This window comes from Arvicola amphibius, chromosome 4 (assembly GCF_903992535.2).
Source record: "Arvicola amphibius chromosome 4, mArvAmp1.2, whole genome shotgun sequence".
In the NCBI taxonomy this organism is placed as follows: domain Eukaryota; kingdom Metazoa; phylum Chordata; class Mammalia; order Rodentia; family Cricetidae; genus Arvicola; species Arvicola amphibius.
In genome coordinates this window covers 25752708-25779435 of record NC_052050.1, presented here as the reverse complement: position 1 = coordinate 25779435, position 26728 = coordinate 25752708, and the positions used below count along the sequence as shown (strand labels likewise).

At 49.2% G+C, this 26728-nt stretch overlaps 1 protein-coding gene across 1 annotated transcript; it reads right to left on the bottom strand.

Moving 5' to 3' along the window:
• Positions 1 to 7459: 7459 nt before the first annotated feature.
• On the bottom strand, positions 7460 to 26513 carry B4galnt2 (beta-1,4-N-acetyl-galactosaminyltransferase 2). Its single transcript, XM_038328361.1, has 10 exons — positions 26362 to 26513; positions 25602 to 25739; positions 24399 to 24505; positions 19718 to 19755; positions 15458 to 15638; positions 13007 to 13093; positions 10302 to 10489; positions 9440 to 9580; positions 8200 to 8419; positions 7460 to 7665 (listed from the first exon to the last, which is right to left on the bottom strand). The coding sequence occupies exons 1-10, from the start codon at positions 26496 to 26498 to the stop codon at positions 7460 to 7462; spliced, it is 1443 nt and encodes a 480-aa protein (XP_038184289.1). The 5' UTR covers positions 26499 to 26513.
• Positions 26514 to 26728: the final 215 nt, after the last annotated feature.

The following is a 26728-nucleotide window of genomic DNA, read 5'->3' as shown; positions in this document are numbered from 1 at the left end:
ATCCCTCACAGGTGTGCCCTCCATTTTTGGATCTCAGTTAATTTCAGATTTATTCACGTTGACAAACACGGGCATGTCTTACTTTCTTAAGGAATCCAGTGTTTTGCAAGTCAGTGACAGCTGAACTGTGCCCCAAGGCAGACACACTTACTCTCCAGGCTCAGGATGTGTGTGTGTGTGTCTGTCTGTCCATCTGTCTGTCTTTATTTAGCTTGGTCAGATGGACTTAGGATCCAGAGACAGACACACAAAGCAAAAACTTTAGAATTGGATCCAATTCTGGCCCTGACAGCCATCGACCTCAGTGCAGTAAGGCACTGTGCTGTATCCACTGGCCCCCCCAAGTGACCTGTCGAGCAAACTGACCTTGCTGGCTTCCTGGTTGGCTCAGTCCCCGGGCGTCTTGACGACCTTCCTGTGCCTGTTTTGTCCACCCACTTGAGTGCTGTGAGTTATCCACTATCCTGCTAAGTACCTCTTCGGTATAATGTATGATTTTCTTCACCCCTGCATGTCATCAAGAACATGGTTAGCCCAAGTCCAAAAAGCTCTGTTGGTGACAGTTGGACAGCTTGTCTCTGAGGAGTGAATGCATAAAAACTTTTCCAGCTGGGTGGTGGTGGCACGTGCCTTTAATCCCAGCACTTAGGAGGCAGAGACAAGCAGATCTCTGAATTGGAGGCCAGCCTGGTCTACAGGGGGAGTTTCAGGGCAGCCAGGGCTATACAGAGAAGCCCTGTCTTAAAAAAATAAGTAAATGGAAAAGAATAAAGCTTTAACTCTTGCATATTATCAGAAGACACACTAAAGATTGTCCATTTTGAGAAATAAATCAATACAGGCCTTTAATCTCAGTTCTCTGGGAGGACAGGCAGGATGATCTCTGTTCCAGGACAGCTAGAACTACATAGAGACCTGCTCCCTGCGTTCCCCCGCCAAAGTTTCTGACTCATACAGGACAGCCTGGTCTACAAATAGACAGAACCAAACAGTGAAACCCTATCTCAAAGAGAGAGAGAGAGAGAGAGAGAGAGAGAGAGAGAGAGAGAGAGGAAAAAAGGAAAAAGGAATATAAAATCGTCAGGGAATTTAGAGGGGAAGTTTAATGTGCTACTGGTACATTTTAGGTGGTAGTAGAGAGCTAAAACGTTTATTTTCAGTAAAATTATGAATAGGGAATGGACTGTTTAAGTCAGCACACCACTTCTTTTTTCCCAGCATGCACAGAGGCTACTAGGTAACCAGGCAATCTACTTAAACAATCAGGGAGAAGCTGGTGGCTCTTGATCAGATAGCAGGTAGCCAGATGCTGAGGTTCACAGGCCTAGGTCTGGAGTTTTGCTCTAGGCAGTAGAAACAAAGAAGGAACCCAGGCCTCTAAATTATCAGCTCCAGGGTATGCTGTTATCAGCAGTTCTGTTCACCTGCCTTGTGGGGTAAAACCAGAGCAGCAGCTTGGGCAGGTAGTAATTCTATGTCCTTGGAGATCTGTGAATATTTTAAATGCTCTATGCCTGGACCCTAAACACTGACCAAATGCCTGCTGCTAAAGATAGTTGCTGGAAGGCAGATCTCTGCGCTTACCTAGGAGAGAGGAATGAAGGCCTGGCAGTGGAAAACTGTTCTGAACTGGGGAATTAATTCCCAAATATGTAGCAGAGAGGGAGTTAGCTGTGCCAAAAATGTACAGCAAAGGACAGCCACTTTATTCACAAAACAATGACGCCAAAAAGTCTTGCTTTTTGGTTTAGCCCTTATCAGATCCCTTGTTTCTGATAAGTTGCTCTTGAAAAGATGCTGAGTGAGCAATTACTGTATAATGTTGTGGCTAATAGCAGTCTTGACTGTTTCTCTTCTGGAGAGAAACAGTCTCTCCAGGATCTTCTCGATCTTGAAGAAGAGAAGAGATTTGAACATGCTGATGATAACCCCAATTAGATTTTGGAGCAATTAGGATTTCAGATTTTTAATTTACAGATGTTCAACCTTGTATTATTATCCAGCAGAATCAAAATTTTAGCTCATGATACAACTGAGATGTGCGGGAATTGCACATCTCTTATTTTATATTTACTATAACTTATCGCCTCTTTCTTCTTCAGACCCTTGTCCTTGTTAAAACCGGTTCTGACCGGTCCAAACCGAATAAAACCTGTTCAGAATGGTTCAAACCAGATTAAACCGGTTGAGACCGGTTCAAACCGGATTATAAATCAGATAAGACGGTTCAAACTGCTTCTGACCGGTTAAAACCGGATCAGACCGGTTCAAACCGGTTCAGGCCGGTTGAAACTGGTTCAGACTGGTTGAAACCGGATCAGACCAGTTCAAACCGGTTCAGGCCAGCTCAAACCGGTTCTGACCGGCTCAAACTGGTTCAAACCGGTTCAGACCAGCTCAAACCGGATATTAAACTGGTTCTGACCAGTTCAACCAGGTCCGACCGGTTTCGACCAGTTTTGAAACAGGTTTCAAACCGGTTCAGACCAGCTCAAACCGGATATAAACCGGTTCTGACCAGCTCAAACCGGTTCACACCAGTAGAAACCGGATCAGACCGGTTCAGGCGGGCTCAAACCGGTTCTGACCGGTTCAAACCAGTCCAGACCAGCTCAAACTGGTTCACACCGGTTCCGACCGGTCACTACCGGTTCAAACCGGTTCAGGCGAGCACAAACTGGTTCAGACCGGTTCCGACCGGTTCAAACTGGCTCAAACTGGTTCGGAACGGGTCCAACCTGATCAAACCAGTTCCGACCAGTTGAAACAGGTTCAAACTGGTTCAAACCGGATTAAACCGGTTCAGACCGGTTGAAACCGGATCAGACCGGTTCGAACCGGTTCTGACCGGCTCAAACTGGTTCAAACCGGTCCAGACCGGCTCAAACTGGTTCAAACCGGTCCAGACCGGCTCAAACCAGTTCTGACCAGTTCAAACCGGTCGAAACTGGATCAGACCGGTTCAAACCGGTTCAGGCCGGCTGAAACCAGTTCTGACCGGTTCGGACTGGCTCAAACTGGTCCGGAACAGTTCCAACCTGATCAAACCGGTTCCGACCAGTTGAAGCAGGTTCAAACTGGTTCAGACCTTTCAAACCGGATTAAACCGGTTCTGACCAGTTCAAACCGGTTCAGACCGGCTGAAACCGGATCAGACCGGTTCAGACCAGCTGAAACCAGATCAGACCGGTTCGAACCGGTTCTGACCGGCTCAAACTGATTCAAACTGGTCCAGACTGGCTCAAACCGGTCGAAACCAGTTCTGACCGGTTCAAACTGGTTCAGGCCGGCTGAAACCGGTTCTGACCGGTTCAGACCGGCTCAAACTGGCTCAAACTGGTTCGGAACGGTTCCAACCTGATCAAACCGGTTCCGACCGGTTGAAACAGGTTCAAACTGGTTCTGACCAGTTCAAACCGGATTAAACCGGTTCTGACCAGCTCAAACCGGTTCACACCAGTAGAAACCGGATCAGACCGGTTCAAACCGGTTCAGACCGGTTGAGGCCGGGTTCAGACTGGTTCGAACCGGTTCAGACCGCTCGAAACCGGTTCAGACCGGTTCAGGCCGGCTCAAACCGGTTCTGACCGGCTCAAACCAGTTCTGACCGGCTCAAACTGGTTCAAACCGGTCCAGACCGGCTCAAACCAGATTAAACTGGTTCTGACCAGTTCAGACCGGTTCCGACCAGATCAAACCGGTTCCGACCAGTTGAAACAAGTTCAAACTGGTTCAGACCGGTTCAAACCGGATTAAACCGGCTCTGACCGGTTCAAACCGGTTCAGGCCGGCTGAAACCGGATCAGACCGGTTCTGACCGCCTCCCTCTCAAACTGGTTCGAACGGTCCTAGACCGGCTCAAACCGGATTAAACTGGTTCTGACCAGTTCAGACCGGTTTCCGGCCGGATCAAACCGGTTCCGACCAGTTGAAACAGGTTCAAACTGGTTCAGACCGGTTAAAACCGGATTCAACCGGTTCTGACCAGTTCCAACAGGTTCAAAACCGGTTCAGACCGGCTAGAGCCGGCTCCAAACCGGTTCTGACAGGCTCAAACCGGTTTAAACTGGTTCAGACGGCTCAAACCGGACCTAAACAGGTTTCTGACCAGTTCCAACAGGTTCAAACCGGATCAAACCGGTCCCAAACCGGTTCAGGACCGGTTCAAAACGGATCAAACAGGTTCTGACCAGTTCACGCTAGAGTAAGCCAGTTCAGGCCGATTCAAACCGGTTCTGGCCGGTTCAAACCGGATTAAACCGGTTTCACCGGTTCAAACCAGTTCAGACCAGCTCAAACCGGTTCTGATCGGTTCGAGCCGGGTCTGACCGGTTCAAACCGGCACAAACCGGTTCATGCTGACTGGTTCAAACTGGATTTAAACTGGTTCTGACTAGTTCAAACCGGTTCTGACCGGATTATAAACCACCTCAGACCAGTTCTGACTGGTTCAAACCGGATTAAGCCTGCTCAGACTGGTTCTGACCGGTTCAAACCGGATTAAACCAGTTCAGACCAGCTCAAACCGGATTAAACTGGTTCAGACTGTTTCTGACTGGCTCAAACCTGATTAAACCGGTGCAGACCGGTTCAAACCAGTTCTGGCTGGCTCTAACCGAATTAAACCAGTCCAGACCGAGCTTGCCTGGGGTTACAGACCATCAGTCTTGCCTTGCTTTGCATGCCCGGCCCCCTTCATTCTCCCCTTTGGTGTTTGGTTATATATATTATTTATTATATATATAAAGTGTATATAATATTCTGTCTTTGTGTATGTCTGCAGGCCAGAGGAGGGCACCAGACCCCTTTGCAGATGGTTGTGAGCCACCATGTGGTTGCTGGGAATTGAACTCAGGACCTTTGGAAGAGCAGGCAGTGCTCTTAACCTCTGAGCCATCTCTCCAGCCCCTGATGTTTGGTTTTCTATGGACCAACCCTGAGCAATAATTACCTCAGGAAGTAAAAAAAAAAGAAAGTGTGTCAGAGTGTCCAAAATTTGACTCAAGGATAAATTGGAGTAAATGTAAATTTATAATTAGCATTATATTCATGATTTAGAAGTTATTTTTATTCTAGAATATTCTATATTTCACATTTGTTTTAATATTCCATTAAATAAAAATACAGAAATTATAATAAACAAGTATCCTATTTTAAGTCAAGGTTTCAACGTTTAAAATCAAGTCGGAAATGGTTGGCTCCCACCTGATGTTGCAGCACTGACAGGTGGAGGCAGGAGGATTGCCATGACCTAGAGAGTGAGTTCTAGGCCAGGCCATCTCAACAAAGTAAGATCGGAATAACTTGGTTAACATTTATGCATTCAGTCATCCAATCATTTATTATTTTAAATTTTTTTTGTCTTGTGTGCATATGTGTGCCCGAGTGTATGCACGTGCCCCATGTGTGTGCAGGAGCTTTGGGGGTCAGAAGAGGTTTCCAATCCCCTGGAACTGGAGTTACTGGAGTTAGAGACAGTCGTGAGTATTCACGTGGTGCTGGGAAACCAAACTGAGGTCCTCTGCAAGAGCAGGGAATCACTCTTAAAGCACTGAGATCTCTCCAGCCCCCTATTCATTCATTCATTCATTCATTCAAAGACAAGGCTTTCATGTGGCCCAGGCTGGCCTTAATCCTCTTACCTCCACCTCTTGAGTTCTGGTATTACAACTGTGCACCAAAACACCTGGCTTTGTATAACATTATTTTAATTCGACTGATTGAAAAATTAAGTGATTGCATTCCCAGCAACCACATGTGGCTTCCCAACCATCTGTAATGAGATCAGGCGCCCTCTTCTGGCCCTCAGGCATGCATTGCAGGCAGAACACTATACATAATAAAAAATAAAATCTTTAAAAAAAGTTTTCTTGTCTATGGAACAATGCCCACCATCGTGTTAGTAGCTGCTTGTGATTAGCTGAAGCTGAGTTTTGTTTTCATCTGACATAGGAATGTACCAGAAATGGCTCAAGTTAAAGTTTTACCTGCGTGTGGGGGCGATGCAAGTGTATGGCTGTCTACCTTTACAGCTGATTTGCTCAAGAACCTTTCAGGTCAATATTCTTTATATATACAAAACAGTTTTTTATTGATTCTCTTTGGAAATGTCATATCATGCACCCTAATCCCACTTGCCTCCTCGTCCCTCCATATCCTTCCCCCACCCCACAACTTTCTCCCCAACCCCCAAACAAATTACAAACAAAACAACACAAACAAAATGCCCACCTCACTCACTCCTCTTTCCAACACATCCCAGTGGGTGCTTTGGTGTGTCGGGCAGCATATACCCTTTCATCCAGTCAGCCCCACCCACAAAAGAGTCATTGCCTCTGGCACACCCTCATCACTAAATCCTCTCGGATATCCTGCTGTTGCTCCGAGTCATGGAGATTCCACATGACAAGTCCCTTCATGTCACAGATGCGGTCTTAGGGTGGGCCAACCCAAGGCCCAGGACATGGGTCTGGATGATACCTGAGCAGGTTGGCCTGGGCCACTGGGACCGCCCACCTCAGGTGAAGGGCAGGACCAGCTCTCCTAGGCCTATGCTATCCTGGTCAGCACATGGTGTGGGGTGGGGCAGGGCCAGCTCTCCTGCTGCAGTGTCCAGGGAGGGGCAGGTCAGTTATCCTGCAGGGTCAGTGAGGGGCAGCGCCAGCTCAACCTGGCCCTTGGATTTTGACACACATGGTTCCTATAACCCCCTGTGGGAAGAAGGGCCATGGACACCATCACAGACACCCCCCTCCAAACTGCCCCAGGAACGTGGACCCAGACATGGCCCTTGTGGCAGCACAGGCCCTTGGACACCAACATGGTCTCAGGTGGCTGTCCAGACCCTGGGTATCCATACAACTCTTGGTGGCAACAGGGGTCACAGACACCAACTCAACCCCGAGTGCTGTTATTAAAGGTGTATGCTGTTATCTACTTTTATTTTTACATTTATTTATGGTATGAGGGAAGGGGGCGGGGCAGACGCCCATGGAAGTCAGTGGACAATTATGTCAGAGTCATTTCTCCCCTTCTGCCATGTGGGTCTCAAGGACTCAAACTCAGGTTGTCAGTCTCCGCAGCAAGTGCTCCACCCACTGAGCCATCCCGATGCCTTTAGCAGCCCTTCCCTTGATGGGGGGGTATCAATCAACATCTCTCTCATCACAAGGCTCAGATGAGTGAAGTGAGTGGTTCACTGTGCAGGCACTTCGTGCATGGGAGGGCATCCCGTGCTCATTAACTGTTAGGTCATCTCCGCTGCCCTGACCAGGGACGGCCCATTTCTAATGCCTCTGAACTGAAAGACGCAGTGACTGAGCTATCCACATCTCCTCACTCCAGCTCCCTGCACCTCTCATCAGGTGTCTCTCTTTGGTGTCCTTAGGGGCCAGTCCTACAATTTTTGTTGCCCATATCCAATCCGTTTTGTTTATTAAATTTCCAGTTCCTTGCATCTTTAAGTGGAACACTGAAGATGGTTCTTGAAGTAGTGGAGAGCTAGCTTGAATTGGACCTGAGCGTTGGTGTTGGCCCGGTATGTGCTGTAAGACTTCTCCATGGCGGCCATCTCTGGATCCTTGTCCGGTGACCGTGATTGATGCTGTACAGTCACCTCTGGGCACGAGCCCACCAACAGGCTCCCCAGCCCATCAATGAAGAACTCTGCCAAGAGAGGAGGATGGGAGACAAAGGGAGCTGCAGTCAGCCAGCCAGGCTTTCCCACCCACGCTTGAGGAGGGCACCTGGTTCCTAACCATAGGGAAGCTGGGCACCGTGTGGAGCCACACACTCGGCTCCAGGGATTCCCAGGGTTGGAAGAAGAAAGAGATAACCTGGTTTCTCAGTTAGGAGTGTGGGCAGAGGTTCCACGGGGTTCCATTAAATGGTCCTGTGGGCTCTGGAGTGGAAGGGGGAAGGAGGGCGCAGTCGCCAGGTGCAGTTTTAGGTGACAACAACTTTCTGGGAGAATGGGAGGCAGGGTCGGCAAAAGTAAAGGACAGCCTTGGGAAAAAGGAAGTGGGGTGTCTCAAATGGGCAGAGGCAGCCTAGGGGAGACCCTGAGAGGTGAGGGACGCAGAGACCGTGAGTTCCATAGTCTGGGGCGAAAGGGGAAGGAGATCCCTGGTGCAGCGAGAAGGGCTTTCCAAGGAGAACCCCCTCCTCCACTCCCTGCACCACCCCTTCCAAGCCTCCCACCTGAGTGAGCCACTCGTTGCAGGCGGGGATCAAAACCAACTCTTCGGAGTTGTTCTGTGTGAGCCAAGAAGAAGTTTACAACGCCGCTGGTCACCACGCATTTGGGGAAGCCATCAAGGGCCTGGAAATGTCCCTGCCTCTGGTGAAGACAGTCCCCGTTCTCACTCTGTTCCAACAACAGCCTGAACTGGAATGAATTTCCCTGCACGCTGCCGCCCACCTAGTCAGCAAACAGAAGCCGGGGTCTGAGCAGGGTCAGGAAGCATCCTTCTAGGAAGGACTCCCTCCAATAGAATAGATGGTGTACTCTATGGATCTCACCTCCAAAGGACCTTCAGTGGCTCTGCCATGTGACCACAGCTCTTCTCATACTGCTGCTGGGTCCTTTGGATCACTGAATCCCCATCTCCACACGCAGGCATGCACACATATATACACACTTGCTTTGTAGCTGAGGCTGGCCATCAACTCCCATCATACTGCTTCCACCTCCCACGGGGATCACAGGCATGCGCCATCACACACAGCTAATATTTTTATTTAGGGTTTATTGTTGTTGTCTTTGAGATAGGATCTTACTCTGTAGATGAGGCTAGCCTCGAACTCACAGAGATCCTCCTGCCTCTGCCTCCCAGTATTGGGATTAAAGGCGTGCACTACCATGCCCAATTGTATTTTTATATTTAAAACAAGTGTTGTGGTGGGTGGAGAGAGCTTGGAGATTAAGAGCACTTGTTCTTGCAGAGGATCTGAGTTCTGTTCCTATCCAGCACCCACATGGCCGCTCCCACCCATCTGTAACTCCAGTTCCAGGGGGTCCAACACCCTCTTCTGGCCTTTGTGGGTACCAGGCATGCTCATGGTGCACAGATATAGATGCAGGCAAAACAACTCTACACATAAAATAAAAATAAATAAATCTTTAAAAATAATTAAAATGTCATGACCGAACAAGAAGACCGTTCCCTTAAACCTCATGCAGTCCAAGAAAGGAATCAGAAATGACGCATGAACATGCGCTTTTACAAACAGAACAGTTGGGAGGGTCTTTTGTGTGGGGCACAAAATTTGCTCAGAGACCACTGAGTAGTTGCTCTTATATTTCTGGTTGTGAGCCGAGCCTTTAAGGGCTGAGCCATCCCCTGGCTGTGAGCCCCTCTCCTGCCTCACCCTGACTCTGCACTCCCACTCTCCCCCCCCTCCCCCCGCCCTCCTCATGACTGCACGGCGGCCATCTTACCACGTCCAGTTCCGTTTTCTCCAGGACATCCACCAGGACCTCAATCTTGGTCTTGTTGTCGAAGAGAAAGTCGTCATCCACCCAGAGGACATACTTAGTCGTCACCTGTGAGATGGCCAGGTTCCTACCAGCAAACCAGCCCTGCGGGTGGCATGGGGTTCGGATCAGCAATTGCCACCTGGGGGTGGGACTTTCTGAATTCCTGCCAGCCAGGCTGCCTCCCACCACGGGGGAAGTTGGAATCTGTGGGGATTCCGTAGGTCATAGGTCAGACAAGGCTGACACCTGCTGGGGCCAAGGGTGCCTCGGAGAAAGAGCGGGACAGTGACTTCCTGGATTCAGAGACTGAGACAAAGAGTGGGGAGACCCCTTTGGTCCAGGGGCCTCTGGGAATAGATTTTTCACCTTTTTCACCTTAGTTCTCTTCTATCTCCTGGGAGATGCTGGTTTGGGGAGCATCTGCTATCAGTGGTATCCTTCCCTTTTCTATCCTTGGGGGAAGATGGGAGGGAAAAGGGGAGGAGAGTAAGCAGGCCAGGTGAGGGGGAGAGCCTAGCTTGAGCTCAGTCATAGGGAACAAAAGTCTGCTGTTTCCCTCAACACCACAATCAGATGCCAGCTCCTGTAAGTCACTCATAAGAACCCTGTCAATTTTACACCAAATCGGCATGAAGATGGAATAAACTAACAGTTCATTAATGTGGAAAATGAGATTGCTCCAGTTTCCCTCTGCACCTGAACAGCAGGAGCCCAGACCCCTCTTCCCACAGGACTCTGCTCCCTAGAGAAGACCACGGAAGCAGCTGAATCTGGGGTCCTCCTGTTCTGGGAGCTAGGTACACCCAGTGTGAGGGGAACATACCTTCCCGAAGGGCATGGAGTAATACTCCACGTAGTCATCTTTAATTTTCAGGGGCACCTTGCTGTCATCAGCCACAATCACAGTTAAATCCGGGTAATATTTTCGAATACTCTGCAGCAGGATCATAAGCTTGTGGGGACGGAGGAAAGTCTTGGTGGCAATGGTCACCAGGTTCCTGAGCTTCCTCTCTAGAGAAAAATTTAAAAGTGGATGCTGGAACCTGATGCTGGATTTGCTCTCTGCAGATGGATTTTGTTTTGTTTTCTGCTGGGCCAGGGACTGAACCCAGAGTCTCATGCATGCTAAGCAAGTGTTCAACTACTGAGCTACACTCCAGTCATCTGATGGCTTCTTTCTCCTCTGACTGGTCAGAGTTGGGAACCTCAGGCATTCTGTACACAGGGCGTGCTTAATTAGAATTTGTCAGCTGCACTGGGAAATAAAGACGTTATAATGTATAATGGCGTTCTTTCTTCAGACCTCCAGCTCCCAAATAATGACACAGAGACTTTTTATTAATTATGAAAGCTTGGCCTTAGCTTAGGCTGTTCCCAACTAGTATAACTTAAATTAACCTGTTCCTTTTCACCTACATTCTGCCACATGGCTTGTTACCTCGCCCCAGGCTTGGACATCCAACTTCCCCTGCAAACAGCTGGTGAGTCCCCCGCCACTCTGATTCTTCCCCCAAGTTCCTTTCCCTAGAAGTCCTGCCTATCCCCTCCTGCTTAGCTGTCTGCCATTCAGCTCTTTATCAAACCAATCAGAAGGTGTCTTATGCAGGTGAGGTAAAATGGCGCCACACAGGCCAGGCGGTGGTGGCACACACCTTTAATCCCAGCACTCGGGAGGCAGAGACAGGCAGAACTCTGTGAGTCCAAGGCCAGCCTGGTCTACAGACAGGCTCCAGGACAGGGTCCAAAGCTACAGAGATACTAATCACTAGGAATTCCGACTCACACCTGCAATCCCAGGATTCAGAGGCAGAGACTGGAGGATGGCGAGGTCCAGACCAGCCTTGACTATGTAACAATACCCAATCTCACAAAACAAAGAGCAGAATCACTAAAAGAATGAATGTTTACAGATGCAACATTTAAAAAAAAATCAGGGCTGGAATGATGGTTTGGTGGACAAAGCACCTGTTGTACAAACATGAGTTTGTGAGTTCAAATCCCCAGCATCTGTGTACTGCGAGGTTCTATAGCCACATCTGTAACTCCAGTGTTCCTGAGGTGAGATGGGGGTGGAGACAGGAGAGTCTCTGGGAGGCTGAGGGCCAGGTGATTTGGTGAATGCAAGTAGCGAACCAAAAAAGAGAGCCTACCTCAAAGAAGGTGGAAGGCAAGGACAGCACCTGAGATTGTTCTCTCAACTTCATACTCCCACTCTGGTATGAGTGCACTGCATCACACACAAACACACACAATCTCTAATTGCCTGCCATCTCACCACTAACAAGGCTGAGTCCAGAAGATGACCAGGCTAGCCTGGAACACGGAAGGAAGGGGTGAAACTATGACTCCATTGGTGGAGCACCTGCCTGACACACCCAAAGTTCTGGGTCTGATCCCTCGTAAGTGAGCGTGGTGGCGCAGGTACAAGATTCCAGCCCTTGGGGAAATGAGGCAGGGCGCTCAGAAGTTCAGTAATTCTCTTTCTCAACTATATCCACAGTTTGAGCTCACCATGGGCCACATGAGACCTTGTCTCAAAAAAGGGTGGCGTTCTTAAGAGCACACACTGTTCTTGTAGGGGACCAGAATTTGGTTCCCAGCATCCATGTCGGGTGGATCACAACCACCTACACCTCCAGCTCTAAGGCGATTCAACCTCTGGCCTTTGTGGGCACCCATACACAAGAGCATGTGTGCACACACACAATTAAAAATAATAAAAAATGAATTATAAAGAAAAAGTGTCTTCTGTCTTAGGTACTTTTCTATGTGAAGAGACACCATGACCAGGGCAGCTTACACATGAATCATTTAGTTGAGGGCTTGCAGTTTCGGAAGGTGAGCCCATGACTGTGGTGGCTTGAATGTAATGGCCCCATAAGCTTATAAGGAGTGGCACTATTGAGAGGTGTGTCTTTGTTGGAGAAAGTGTGTCGCTGTGGGGTGGGCTTTGAGATCTCATATATTTGAGATCTCATATATGCTCAAGCTGTGTCTACTATCTCAGTTCACTTCCTGTTGCCTGCACAAGATGTAGAATTCTCAGCTGCCTCTCCAGCACCATGTCTGCCTGAATGCTGCCATGTCCCACCATGATGGTATGGACTGAACCTCTGAACTGTAAGCCAGCCAATTAAATGTTTTCCTTTATAAGAGTTGCTGTGGTCATGGTGTCTCTACACTGCAATAGAAACCCTAAGACAATGACCGTAATAACCGAGAGTGAGACAGCAAGCAGGCAGGCATGGCACTTTAGAGTCACTGAGAGCTTACATCTCATTCACAAGTGGAAGCAGAAAAAGCAAGTCTGGGTCTGGCATGGACTTTTGAAGCCTCAAGGCCCACCCTCAGGGACACACCTCCTCCAACAAGGCCACACCTCCTAATCCTTCCTAAACAGTTCCACCAACTGGGGACCAGGCTTTCAAATACATGAGTCCATGGGAGCCCTTGTCATTCCAAGCACCACACCCTCTGAACTTCACTGAGCCTGATGCAATCCTAGACCCCCAAGGACAAGAGCCTTACCTGGTCCAGGGTCATACAACTTGGGTACATTAGGTTGGTTGATGGTCACTGGAAACCTGGCCACTGAGGACTTGGACTCCAAACTCACTGGAAGGAAAAAAGAGGTAAGAGCCTGGGCAGTGTGGAATCTGACAAGATTCTGCTGCCCTGAGGAAGCCAAGGAGGCCAGCAGCTGCAGGGGAGTCCTGGTTGGGAGGAGACTGAGGACCCATGCAGCAGGCTGGGCATCTTGGCTCCTGCCTGTGCATTCCTGGCACAGCCTGCTATAAGGACAGCTGCTGGAACAGGCTGGAGAGTCAAGGATCTGGATTAAGTTTGATTAACCATGGCCTATCTGAAATAAGTTCCTCCCCCAGCTTCTCCGGTGACAAAAACCAGGACAGTTATACCCACTGCACCAAATGGCACAGAGGCATTTTCTGAAGGGAAATGCTTTAAAATCCGGAGGTGGAGAGAATGCGCCCTGCAGCTATGGAGAATAACCTGGGACATCTAATCCTCCCAATCCCAACTCCCAAGTGCTGGGGTTTTAGGCATGGCACCCCATGCCCGATTTTATGTGGTGCTGGGGATTGAACCCAGGGTTATGTGTGTGCAGGGCAAGTAAGTCTTCTACCAACTAAGCAAAGCTGTTACTTGTTCATATTGCATTTCCCCCTGCTACTGTGCTATGTCCGCTACTTAAAAAATAAAAAAAAGATACTTTTAACTGACGCAAATAGAAACAGAGGTTGTCTTGAGGGTGGCAAGATTTGTTCTCTCAGTAGTTCTGCAATGGTGGGATGTGGAGAGGGACGGGGAACTGGGCACATTCTCTCTTTCCGTGAGTGTTCAGGACAAAATATCCATGCACAGGCTGGTTGGGCTGGGGCCTCTTCCACAGAAGCTGAGGCAGCTTCAGAAGTTGCAAAGAGGTCACCAAAATGGGGCTGGAGAGATGGCTGCTCTTCCAAATGTCCTGAGTTCAATTTCTAGCAGCCATCTATGATGAGATCTGCTGCCCTCTTCTGGGTGTGCAAACATACATGCAGGCAAATGTAGTATAAATTAAATAAATAAATAAATAAACAAACAAATAAATAAATAATCAGCAGGTAAAGTTGCTTGTGCCAAATCTGGTGACCCGGGCTTGCTCCCTAGGACTCATGCAGTGGAAGGAGACACCAGCTCCTGCAAGGTGTCCTCTGACTTTCTCTGACTTCCATGTGGCCTCTATGATGTGTCCATGCCCCCAATAAACAACTGAATGGAATTTAAATAAATAAATATAAAAGCTGCAGAGAATGACTAACAGAACTAGATAAGGCTAGCCAGGTATAGGGATGCCTGTCATCCTAGCATTATGCAGGCTGAGGTAGAGGAATTGATTATTTGAGACTAGCCTGGGATATGCAACAAGATTCTCCCTCTTAGACAGATAAAATAAAATATAAGCTTAGTGTGGTGGTACACACAGGGAAAGACAGTCTGGAGTTCAAGACCAACCAGCCACAACTACATAAGAGTTTGGGATATCCTGGGCTACATGAGAGCCTGTCTCAAGAAACAGCAGGACTAGTGATGTCCTGGCAGTCCTGGCTTCGATCCCCAGCATCTCATAAACCTTACTTGGAGGTGCATGCCTATCATCCCAGCATGCAGACGTTCAGAGTCTGATGTTAGCCTGAGATCTCTGAGACCATGTGTCAAGCAAAACAAAATACAGAAAGAATCAGATGGTGCTAAGGTTTGGTTCACATAGCATAGGTATAGGCCACTGTGGTGACACTGTGGGGAGCTGGGGTCTGATGGGAAGTCCCTGTGGCCTTTAAGGTAACAGCAGGGCCTACTTCCCATTGCTTCTGTTTCTGTTCACTTCTTTTTTTTTTTTTTTTTTTTTTTTTGGTTTTTCGAGACAGTTTCTCTGTGGCTTTTGGAACCTGTCCTGGAACTAGCTCTTGTAGACCAGGCTGGCCTCGAACTCACAGAGATCCATCTGCCTCTGCTTCCCGAGTGCTGGGATTAAAGGCGTGCGCCAACACTGCCCGGCTCTGTTCACTTCTTAGCTGTGAGCCGAGAGGCTCTTCTCTATCATACAGCCCTGCCATACTACGCTGCCTCACCCCTGGCAAAAGGGTTCGCCAGGGACGGAAGCCTCCAAACCTGGGGCCGGAGGAACCCTTTCCTCCTCGTTGTTACCTCAGGTGACAGGACGCTGACTTGGCGCCTGCCCTGTGCGAGATGAGCAGTGTCAAGGACGATTCTCAAGTCCCTCCATGGCGTCAGTGGCAACAGGGGGACACTACTGGGTGCTGCTGGGTGCTGTAAACAGGAAGGGGAGTAACTAGGCTTTCCAGCCAGCCGTGTTCTGTGTTATCCCCCATGGGTTTCTCCACTCTGGGTGCTCTGTGTGTCTAGGCTTGGAATCTGGTGCACAGGGAGAATATCTGCAATTGGAAGAGAGGCTCTCACCCATGTCCACCTTGCGGAGCTGGTACACCGTGCTGGTGTACGTCACATGCTGAAGGATGAATTTCAGGAGTGTCCGGTCACCGGTGGAAATGGTCAGCCGCTTCTGGCCTCTGCCCTGTACCACACTGTTTGGGACGTCGGCAAGGGTGTTTAGTGTCCCCAGAGAAGCTCTCAGGGTGACCTGGGGGTGGCATTAAGAGTGCTCATATTATTGTGCAGCTGTTGGTTACCTCTATCCATCTCTTCGTCCTGTCCAGTGAAACTTTATACCCATCAGACTGTAACTCCTTAGTCTCAACCCTGAAGTCCAAAATTTCATTTGCAGGAAAGGCAAGTACCCAGGACGGCCAGCAGGGGGCAGAGCACCCAGAGTGGAGAAATTCATCAGAGGATGGCACAGAACACGGCTGGCTGGAAAGGAGTAGACTCTTCAGCTAAGGCTCTCTTCCTCACACCCAACACCTAGAGACTCATGGATTTAAAGGACTCATTCCTGCAAACCTCTTTATCTTTGGGTTTATGGAACACTGCTCTTCAAGAGTCTTCTTCTAGGTTATTTCTTCCTCCTCCTCCTCCCTCTGAGGTCTCAATATGTTGCCCGGTAGCTCTAAAGATTGCTCTGCCTCCTGCCACTTCGTCCCTAGCAGCTGGAACTACAGACGGGGGCCACTTTGCCTTGCTCCCCTGCTACCGTTACTGATGTCTGTTTGTCAGTCACTCTTCTTCCCCCTCCGTCTGACATCCAATAGTTTTCCAGGACTTGGTTCTGAGTCTTTTTCTCTTATTGTAGCACAGTTCCCTGCCCGAGGATTTTTATCCATCATCAAACAGAAACCATCAATTTTCAAGTGGTTTCAAAGTGTTTATCTCAGCACAGTTTGGTGGCATGGGTCTTCAGTCCCAGGCTCTGATGTCTGTGAGACTAAAGAATCCTGGTCTGCAGAGCGAATTCCAGGCCAGTCAGGGTGAGGTAGTGACTGACCTTGTCTCAAAAAGGGGCGGGGGGCTGGAGAGATGGCTCAGAGGTTAAGAGCATTGCCTGCTCTTCCAAAGGTCCTGAGTTCAATTCCCAGCAACCACATGGTGGCTCACAACCATCTGTAATGAGATCTGGTGCCCTCTTCTGGCCTTCAGGCATACATGCAGAAAGAATATTTATACATAATAAATACATAAATACATACACACATACATACATACATACATACATACAAAATGTCTGTGTCTGACTCATCCTGCTGCCTTCACCGTTTGCCCTGTGTGGTGGTTTGAATAGGACCGGCTCCCAAAGGTTCATATGTTTGAATACTTAGTCCTCAGTTGGTGGAACTGTTTGGGACGGATTAGGAGGTGTGTCGGTGCTGAAGGAGGTGTGTCACAGAGGCTGGCTTTGAGACTTCAAACGTCTCCTTCCATCCCCAGTGTGCTCTCTGCCTCTTGCCTTCGGTCTGAGATGCAGCTCTCAGCTGTTCCCGCCACCGTGTTTTCTTCCCCATCATGGACTCTAACCCTCTGGAACTGTAATCCCAATTAAAAAGCTTTTATAGCCGGGCAGTGGTGGCACACACCTTAAATCCCAGTGCTTGGGAGGCAGAGGCAGGCAGCTCTCTGATTTTGAGGCCAGCCTGGTCTACAGGGTGAGTTCCAGGATAATCAGAGATACACACAGAGAAACCCTGTCTTGAAACAAACAAACAAACAAAAAGCTTCTGTAAGTTGCTTTGGTCATGGTGTTTTATAACAGCAACAGAAAAGAAACAAAGACAGAAATTGGTACCAGATTCATGGGATATTGCTGTGACAGACCTGATCATATTTTTGGAGCAATGTGGGAGATTTGGGGACATTAGACTAAGAAAGTGGTTAAGTGCTATAAGCTGAGCTTAATGGGCCATTCTAGTAGGATCTTGAAAGACAGCAATGCTGGCAGCTATGCGGACTATGGAGGTTTCAGAGGGGAACAATATCAGCAACCGGGTTAGACATCATCCTTGTGATAATTTGGTAAAATCTCCTTTCGCTTTCATCCTAAGAACTTGCCTGAAGCTAAGTCTAAATGTAACGGACTAATTTCTTCTGCAGGGGAAATTTCAAGACAGCCTGTTGTTGACTCTGCCATGTGGTTCTTAGTAACCACTCTTAAGCAGGCCTACAATGAGGATGAGCATGGGGGGCAAAAAGAAATACAAAGTGTACAGTTTACAGAGAAAAAGAGCAAGGCAGCAAGCAGCGTCCTTCCTTCCGTGGCTTCTGCTTCCCAGGTTCCTGCTTTCTGTCCCTGCCTTGACTGTGGTGATGCACTGTGATGTGGAACCTAAGCTCAAACAAGACCTTTTCTCCCCAAGATGCTTTTGGTTGTGGTGTTTAGCACAGCAATACAAACCCTAGCCAAGACACCCTGCTGGGAAGGCTCGCATGCAGCTCAGACTTAGTATAGTAAAAACTAAACCACTGAGCTGGAGAGATAGGTCAGCTGTACAATCATGGGGACCAGAATATGGGGTCCAGTGCCCATATAACAAGACGGGCGTTCTGCGAAAGCCTGTAACTCCAGCTCTGAGAGATCAGACGGCTTTTCTGGCCTCCGTGCGTATGTGCACGTGAGCATGCACACTAACACACACACACGAAATACTAGCCAGGCATGGTGACTTAGGTTCAATTCTCAGCACAAATCAAACAAACAAGACCTGGCTAAATTGTTCCGTTACTAATAGAAACCGCTGTTGTAATGCCATCACCCCCTCATCCTGGTGTAGAAGGCACTAGCTTCCATTCCAGCTCTCAGGTGCCCAGAGTGGCTTGTTTGTTTGTTTGTTTTTCGAGACAGGGTTTCTCTGTGTAGCCTTGGCTGTACTAGACCTCCGAGTGCTGGGATTAAAGGTGTGGGCTAACACACACACACACACACACACACACACACACACATACACACACATGCACGCACGCCCGCACGTTAAGGCCATTCCTGCTGTGCTACACTCCTTTCACCTGCAGCCCGCCTGGGAGCAAGTCCTGCCCATTAGCTCCACCTGAAGATGGGGGGAGGGCAGCAGGCCTCTCTCCGTGCCCACAGCTTTTTTCTCTGATTGCCTGCAATAGCCAGGTATCTTTGTAGGAAACCCAATGGGTTATGTCACTCCTACTGAAAACTCCAGCCAATCAACAGATAATTCTCTGAGAAGCAAGTCTGTAGGCCACGAGGCAAGGAAGCATGCAGCCATGCCCACACCAGAACCAGGCACGGAGAAGCACGTGATGGGAGTGGCTAGAGGCGTGGCTCAGGGGCGGAGCATTTGCCCTGCGCCTGTAAGGGCCCGGATTCCATCCCTAGTGCGCTCATGAAGAATCAATCAGTGATGAGAAAAATGACAAGGATAGGATGGGAGGGCATGTACGGGGGACAGAGGAGGCCTCTGGGAACACAGAGCAGCTCATTCACCCCCCACACACACCCACACCCTCCATTCAGTCTGTGGGGTTGGAGGATGCAGATCTCACCGCTGAGCTGAGAAGGCACAGTGGGTAAGAATACTCCTTGTATAAGTATCAGAACCTAAATTCTGAGTGCCCAGTTCCCACATAAAAAAGTCAGGCAACCCCAGTAACAGAAGATGGGTCACAGGGACGTGCTGGCTGTGAGCTCCCCCAGAGTCTCAAGGCCCTAGCGGAGGACGATGTGCTTCTCTGGCCTCCATACGTTTCTCTGTGTACGTATGTCTGCACACACGCTCCAAGCCTCGTGTCCCAGGACCCGTTTGCAGGTTCTGCACCTGCATCTGTCACCCATCAGACATCCCGTCCTAACCTCAACCCAGAGCTACACTGAGAGGAGAGGGAAGCAGGGCATCCCGCGCTTTTTTTTTTTCGAGACAGGGTTTCTCTGCGTTTCTCTGCAGCTTTAGAGCCTGTCCTGGAGCTAGCTCTTGTAGACCAGGCTGGTCTCGAACTCACAGAGATCTGCCTGCCTCTGCCTCCCGAGTGCTGGGATTAAAGGCGTGCGCCACCACCGCTTTTGTTGCCAGAGGTCACACAGGCAGCAGCTTCCTTCTCCTAAAGCAAAAACAGGCACGGCGGTTCTGAGCTTTGTGTAGCTTTGGAAGCCCTCCCCGCGGCCACTCCAGTGACTGCAACGCCCCTGCACAATGCCCCCATGTCCCACTTTGTATTCGTGTGGATACACGACAGGGGCTGGCTGAAGACTGAGACGGGTCATCGTTGTGAGACAGTTGCCAAAATTGCTGGGATGGGAACTCTTACCTCATAGACCGAGGCTTCTGGCCCTTCATACTGGAGGCCTAAAAGACACAGGAAAGACAAGAAAAAAAAATATCTGTGAGGACACTGACAGGGGACACTGACAGAGGACACTGACTCTCCCTCGTACACCCCTCTACCTCCGACTCCAGCATATCTGGAGATCCCACTAGTGTCATTCTCTATCCGACAGTTGGCCTGCACAGCCCCCATTCCCAAGGCTGTGCGAGGGCTCCACGGTCCCAAACCCACATGGGTCCTAGGCTTTCAGCGCCCGTCCTCAGCTTTGGGTTCTGTGAACTCAAACAGCCCCTTCCAGATGCCCCTGCTAGCGAAGGGGAAGCAACAGTGGAGACAATGAATGACCCTTAGGTGGATCTGGGAATAGTCGTCATCTCAGAGACAGAAGCACAACTTGCCAGGACGTGGGAGGGAAGATGTGATGACTAAAGTCAATTACCAACCTGACAGAATCTCGAATCCCGTGGGAGAAGGGCATCTGGGCCTGTGTGTGAGGTCAGGAGCAGACCCGCCCACTGTGGGTGGCACCATTCCCTAGGCAGGGGATTACGGGTTGTGGGAATGGATAAGCCCAACACTAATGTGCATGTGTCTGATGCCCTCTTCTACTGACGGCTAGCTTCAAGCTCCTGATGCCTTGATTTCCCCACATTGACAGTCTGTAAACTGGAACTATTATGTAAGATAAACCTTCCCCACTGACTTGATATTGTCAGGGTATTTTAGCAAAGCAACGGGGAAATAGACTAAGACAAGGGAGTGAGTGGTAAATGGGTATAAGATTTCAGTGTGTGTAGGGTATGTATTGCAGGTAGGGTGCTTGCCTAGCATGCACAAGGCCTTGGGTTTGACCCTCAGCCCCACACAACCCTGGGTATGGTGGGTGTGGTACACTCCCAGTACTAAGGTAGTAGAGGAAGGACGGTCAGGAGTTCAAGGCCATTGGCTTCTACAGTGACGGCAAGGATTTGGAGGCTCAGGAGACTCTGTCTCATACACAAACATGTACCTGAGCACAGTGCTCAGCCCTAAAGGAGACGACTCTACCCTGTCCCCTCTGAGAATCAGGAAACATCAGAGAAGCGTGGATAAGAAACCCGAGGGTCAGAAGGTGGGGAGCAGTGCCGTAGAAAGCCATAGAAAGCCGTAGAAAGCTGTCCTCTGGATATGCTGTGGCCTTTTCTGTCGTGAACTCACAGCACAAGACCAGGCCCATTGTGGAGGGAGGAAGAGCTCATGAGGCCACACCCCTGCGAGAGGCGATGTCGGCAGTCAAAGGCTAGAGAAGGGGAGAGTTTCCTCAGCGGTATAGCTGCTAGTAAGCTGCTGGCCCCACACTCATGCAAGCAAGCCTAATAAAACTCATTGGATCATATGTACTTATTTTTAATTTTTTAATTAGATATTTTTAATTTTATATGTGTGAGTGTATTTTGTCTACATGTGTGTATATGAAGGATTTTTGGCTGTTTGTTTTGGTGTTGGTTTTTTGAGACAAGGTTTCTCTGTGGAGCTCTGGCTGTCCTGGATCTTGCTCTGTAGACCAGGCTGACCTGAAACTCACGGAGATCCACCTGCCTCTGCCACCCGGGTGCTGGGACTAAAGGCATGGGCCACCACTATCCAGTTTGTCAGGATATTTTATCTGAGTAACAGGAAAAACAAATGAACAAACGAGCAAACAATGAAACGACACCCTCCAAGGTTTCCAAACTCTCTGCAGGGGGCACCACTTACTCCCTGAAACTACCAAGTGCACCAGGGCATTTAATATTATTCCATTAAGAGTAAAAACACAGAGCAAACAGGCTGGAGAGATGGCTCGGCAGTTAAGAGCACTTGCGACACAATCCAAGGACCTGAATGCAGGTCCCAGCTGAATATTAATTCTACACACGCCTGTTATCCTAGATCTGAGGGGCGCAGAGACAGGAGGACTACTGGGACTTGCTGACTTCCAGCCTAGCAGAGAATTATGAACTCCAGAAAACCTGCCTCAAGAGGAAACGGCAAAAGCAACAGGGGTACCAGTCACGGTCTTCTGGTCTCCATATGCATCTACATGTATTCACATACGTGTATACTCACACAGACACGCATAGATGCGTAAATAACAGATATTTTCAAACAAACAAACAAACAACACTACATGTACTGGCTTTTTGGGAACCTATTCTCTTTGGGTGGATACCTTGATCAGCCCAGATATAGGGAGGAGGCTCTTGGGCCTTCCCCAAAGTAATGTGCCTTACCCTCTCTGAGGATTGGATGGGGGTGGGGTGGGAGGGTATGTGGAGGGAATGGGAAGAGCCGAGGGAGTGGGAACTTGGATTGGTATGTATAATGAGAAAAGATAGTTTGTTTCTTTTTTAAAAAAATAAATTTAAAAAATCTTTAAAAATAAACAAATATAAAATAAATAGATATTATTATTAATTATTATTATTGGTTTTTCGAGACAGGGTTTCCCTGTAGTTCCTAGAGCCTGTCCTGGAACTAGCTCTTGTAGACCAGGCTGGCCTCGAACTCACAAATCCTCCTGCCTCTGCCTCCCGAATACACTGTGATCATTATGAAAGCCCCCATTGTTCCCCTTTATGCTTCCCCAAATACGTCTTTCCACCCCTGCACAACCTTATTCTAGACATAGAGTTCAGCATTTTTGCAGGCTTAGCTAAAATCGAGCTGGACACAGCCTGCTCTGGCAGCCCCCCCCCCTTTTTTTTTTTTTTTTTTTTTTGCGATGACAAAGTTAAAAAGTAACAGACATGGACACAATGCTTTAAGGACAATATTCAGAGCCAAACAATCCTTTCATGTCTGCAAGATACGCTTTTATACAGTTCCCTTTTGTACAAGAGGGCAAGAGGGTCCCATGTCTCAATCTCTCTGTCAAGGGCAGACGCTGACAAAGCTTTCCCCCTCTCACTAGACCACACTCCTCCCAGCAATCCAAGCTCCTGTGTATGGTAACGATGGCTCTCTCCACCCCAGGTCTCACTGCATTTTCCCATTGGAACATTCTAGATCTTATCACTGCTTCTACTACATGCGTGGTGTCCAGGGAACTTCCTCTTGACAGCTGGCACTATGTATCCCCGTGCCTTTTCCCTATTTTCTGTGTGCATGCCCTACTCTCCCTTCCAGAACTGTGAGACCTGGTCAATGTTCCAAGTGTTGCTTTCTCGTATGTACCTCACTATCGCCATTGAGTCAGAAAAGTTCCAGGATTGGGAGTTGTAGTTAGTGATTCCAGAGAAAAGATTTAAGAGGTATCAATCCCCTGCTGGATCTTAAGGGAAAATAACTGAAAAGGAACAGAATTTCCAGGGGAACTACAGCGGCTGCATGTGTTACTGGCAGAACGAAACTAAAAACCACCCAAAGAATCAGCAACATAGCAAGAGAGGAGCCTGCAGATTCCTACACTGCCCCGTGGACCGCTGGTCCTTGCCACGTGAGAGTCCGGTTCCACGGGTGCCTTGCCCTGGGGAAGCCCACTGGACAGATCCGAGACTAGGCTGCAGGGCTCGCAACAAGGTTTAGCTGCCACTGGGCCAAGGAGGCTGCTTCTCGCTCCCCTTGTTCTGTCTGGAAGGCTGGACCACGGATTTGGCGTCTGCATGCCTTCTGTCCCGGGCACTCACTCTCATCTCACCTGTTAGCGGTGTGACTTTGGATAATTCAGGTCTTGCTCATGGAGACTTGCTGGATCTCAGGTGCCACTGTCACCCAGCTAAACAAGGTCTTTCCCATGGCTCGTGGTGGGAGCTGTTTGCCTCTAGATGCCAAGAGAGCCCATAGCAGGGGAGGAATCCATGAGATGGCCCAGCGTCCACCCACCACTTCTGTGGAGGAAATGCATGGATTGCCTGCCGTCTCCTGGCATCTCTGTACTTGGCTTTGAAACATCAGGTGATGCTGAAGCAGAGGGATGCTTAAAGACCCCGTGAAGGGCTGCTCTTGTTTTTGCTTTGTCTTTATTGCTTTATTTGCATTTAATTTTGGGTGTTTGGTACTGGGGTGTGGGGTTAAAACAGCCTCAATGTGTCTCTGAGGCTGGCTTCAAATTTCTGGTCCTCCTGCCTCAGGCTCCTGACTTTTGTGTGATTACTGGTGTGTATCACCACACTGAGCTTGGAAAAAAAATTTGTTATTTTATTTTACATTTTTAAATTTTTTATTTTGTGCATAGAGGTGGGGGGGCATGCACGCCACGGCTCACGTGGGAGGAAAAGAAGAGCCTGAGGAAGCAGCTTTCTACCATGTAGGTCCTAAGTACAGACCTCAGGTGGCAGCCCTGGCACAAGCACCTTAACCTGCCAAGCCTGCCCTAGAAGGGATCTGAACAGACAAAACTCTTTTCAGAACACCCTCCCTGGAGATGGGTTCATCAAGACGCTCTTGATGCTAGAGAACCTTTGAAAGTCAATTATCCCCTAAGATGCCCCCGAGGCCCACAAAATTCCAACTTCCATATTATCTTAGAGCCACAGGGAATCCACAGCTACAAAGAGAGACTCCGGGTTGTGGAACCAGGGAGTCTAGCACAGAACAAAATCCCACCAAGCCTCCTGCATTGTGCCAAGCGCACAAGGGCACACCTTTTGCTTAAGGAGAGCAGAGCATTGTCTGCAGCCTCTCAGGATGCAGATGTACTCACCTGGGATGAGAACTGTGTGCAGGGGCATCACCTCCACTCCATGCACTGGGTATCCAAAGGGGAGATTGGGTGGCGCCAGCAGAGGCGGTGGGCGGGGCAGCCCTTTTCTTCAGGAGACAGCAACACGAGAGTTAGTGTACGGCAAAACACATTAAAAAAAATTACTCTCATAATCAATAGGATCAAGTGAAATTATCACCCGCACACACACACACACACACACACACACACACACACATGATTCAAAGTAATAAAAAGTAAATCCTGATGAAAGAACAGTTTCATCCCTGACAGGCCAGTTCTATCTGGCTGCTTCCTGAGGTGGAATATATCTATGCCTGAAACAAGTACCATAGATAATACAAGCAGGAATAGAGGTTCACGTTCAGCCACGGCCCACTAGCCCTGCATAAGAAGCCTTTCTCCAAAGCCTCTCGGCTTCTAGTTACTTTTAAAGGGGCTGTCGTAAGCAACGCCATCTTGTTGGTCTGAGACAGGTCTAACGTGAAGCCCAGGCTGGCCTTCAGCTTACAGTCCTCCTGCTTCAGCTTCCCACACCCTAGGATGGCAGTTGAGTACCGACCATGCCAGCATATACAAAATGCCTCCACGAAAAGCCAGCCAGAACTCACTTTAATGCCCTCTTCAACCAGCAATCCTGGTATCAATGCCCTGTGACTGCAAAGGAGGGACTGGGGCTGTGCCTCGCAGGCAGAGCATCTGCCAGCACCTGCAAGGATCTGGGTCTGAAGCCCAGCACCACAGGGAAAGAATTGGGGGCGGGGCATGGAGTGCTTGCCTAGCTAACAGGAGGTCCTAAGTTCAGTCCCCAGTACTGTCAAAAGTCAAGAAGTGACACATTTTGCACAGAGCTGGCAGACAGTATGCTCCCAGCACATCAAGTTGCATTCTATGCTGGCCTTGGCACCTAGTGCCACCACCGTGACTGAGCAATGTGGAACAAGCTTTGTTCCTTTTTCTCTGTTTTATTGAAATGTTTTATGCACACAAACCCCTCCAAATCTTCCTTGGAGGACTCTACTCTCTATTGTCTTCCTCTCTTTATTCCCAACAGTTCCTCCCAGGGGCCCATCAAGAGGGCAAGGTCCAAATTTTGTTTCTTAGGGTCCCTCGCTCCCTCAAATACTCAGAATGGGTGTTTGTTCTCCCCAGAGACCTGAGGGACCCCACAGCCTGCATCACCTCCTCTGAAAGTGTTCAAATTCCGCCTGTCTCCTGGCATTCACAGCTGGGAGGTCGCTCTGGTTATAGGCACCCTGAAAATTGTATTTTCTTTTCAGCTGGCCGGAATCACAGTCACACTGATTTTTTGGGAAGAGCCTAAAACAAGCAAAAGAAGCGTATACATGGATGGCTGATGGGAGGGAGGGGACCTTAGCCCTAATCCTGTGTGACACCCTGAAAATCTCTTCCCACACGGCTCTCCTAACTGGGTTTACACCCTGGAACCACCCACGAGTGACCCCTTGCAGAGACAGATTGAAGGAGGTCGGAGGGAGGATGAGGAGGACTGAAGAGCCCCCCCCCCTTTCTTTCTTCTTTTCCTTCTCCCTTTTATGACAAGATCTTGTCTATTTGGCACAGACTGGCCTTGAACCCATGGCAAACATCCTGCCTCAGTCTCCTGAGTGCACAACGGCCCTCTCTTGAATTATCCCCTCCTCCACCTAGCTTCTGTCAACCCAAGAACCACAGGCTTCAGTTGGCAATAAGTCCCACCAGGGCAGACACCAAGAGGCAGCATCTTCCCCATGAGATTGTATGGTTTCTGGATGTCGTGGAGGATATAGCCCGGATCCCACAGACCATGCCTGGTCTCTGAGAGTCACTTTGGCAATCAGCAGCTGTTCAGAACAGCCCATGAGGCCTAGGGCTCCACAGAAACACTGGAAAGAGACATCAAGGGAGACAACAAAAGAGTCCAGGGCGCCCAGAGTCTCACCAGATGCCACTGTAGGTAAAGAGGTTCCTCAGGTGCTTCTCAGGTAGAAGCTTCAGCACCTGGCCATCCAGCGCAGGCTTCGGGATCTCTGGCTCGAATGTGCTGAACACTGCTTGCAGGGGCACACTTCGGAACATGAACAGAACAACGGCAAGTCCCAGGACCATGAGCAATAGCTTGAGGAGCCACAGAGTTCTGGAGCTGGCAGGACACACACAGAACACACAGAAAAAGCAAAATACATTTTAAAAATGTTTGGTTTTAAGGAGCCAGGAAGACAGGTTAGTCAGCAAAGCCACACATGGGGACCTGAGTTCAGACTCCGGGACCCACGTCAAGTCTCCGGGACCCACGTCAGAAGCGGGGG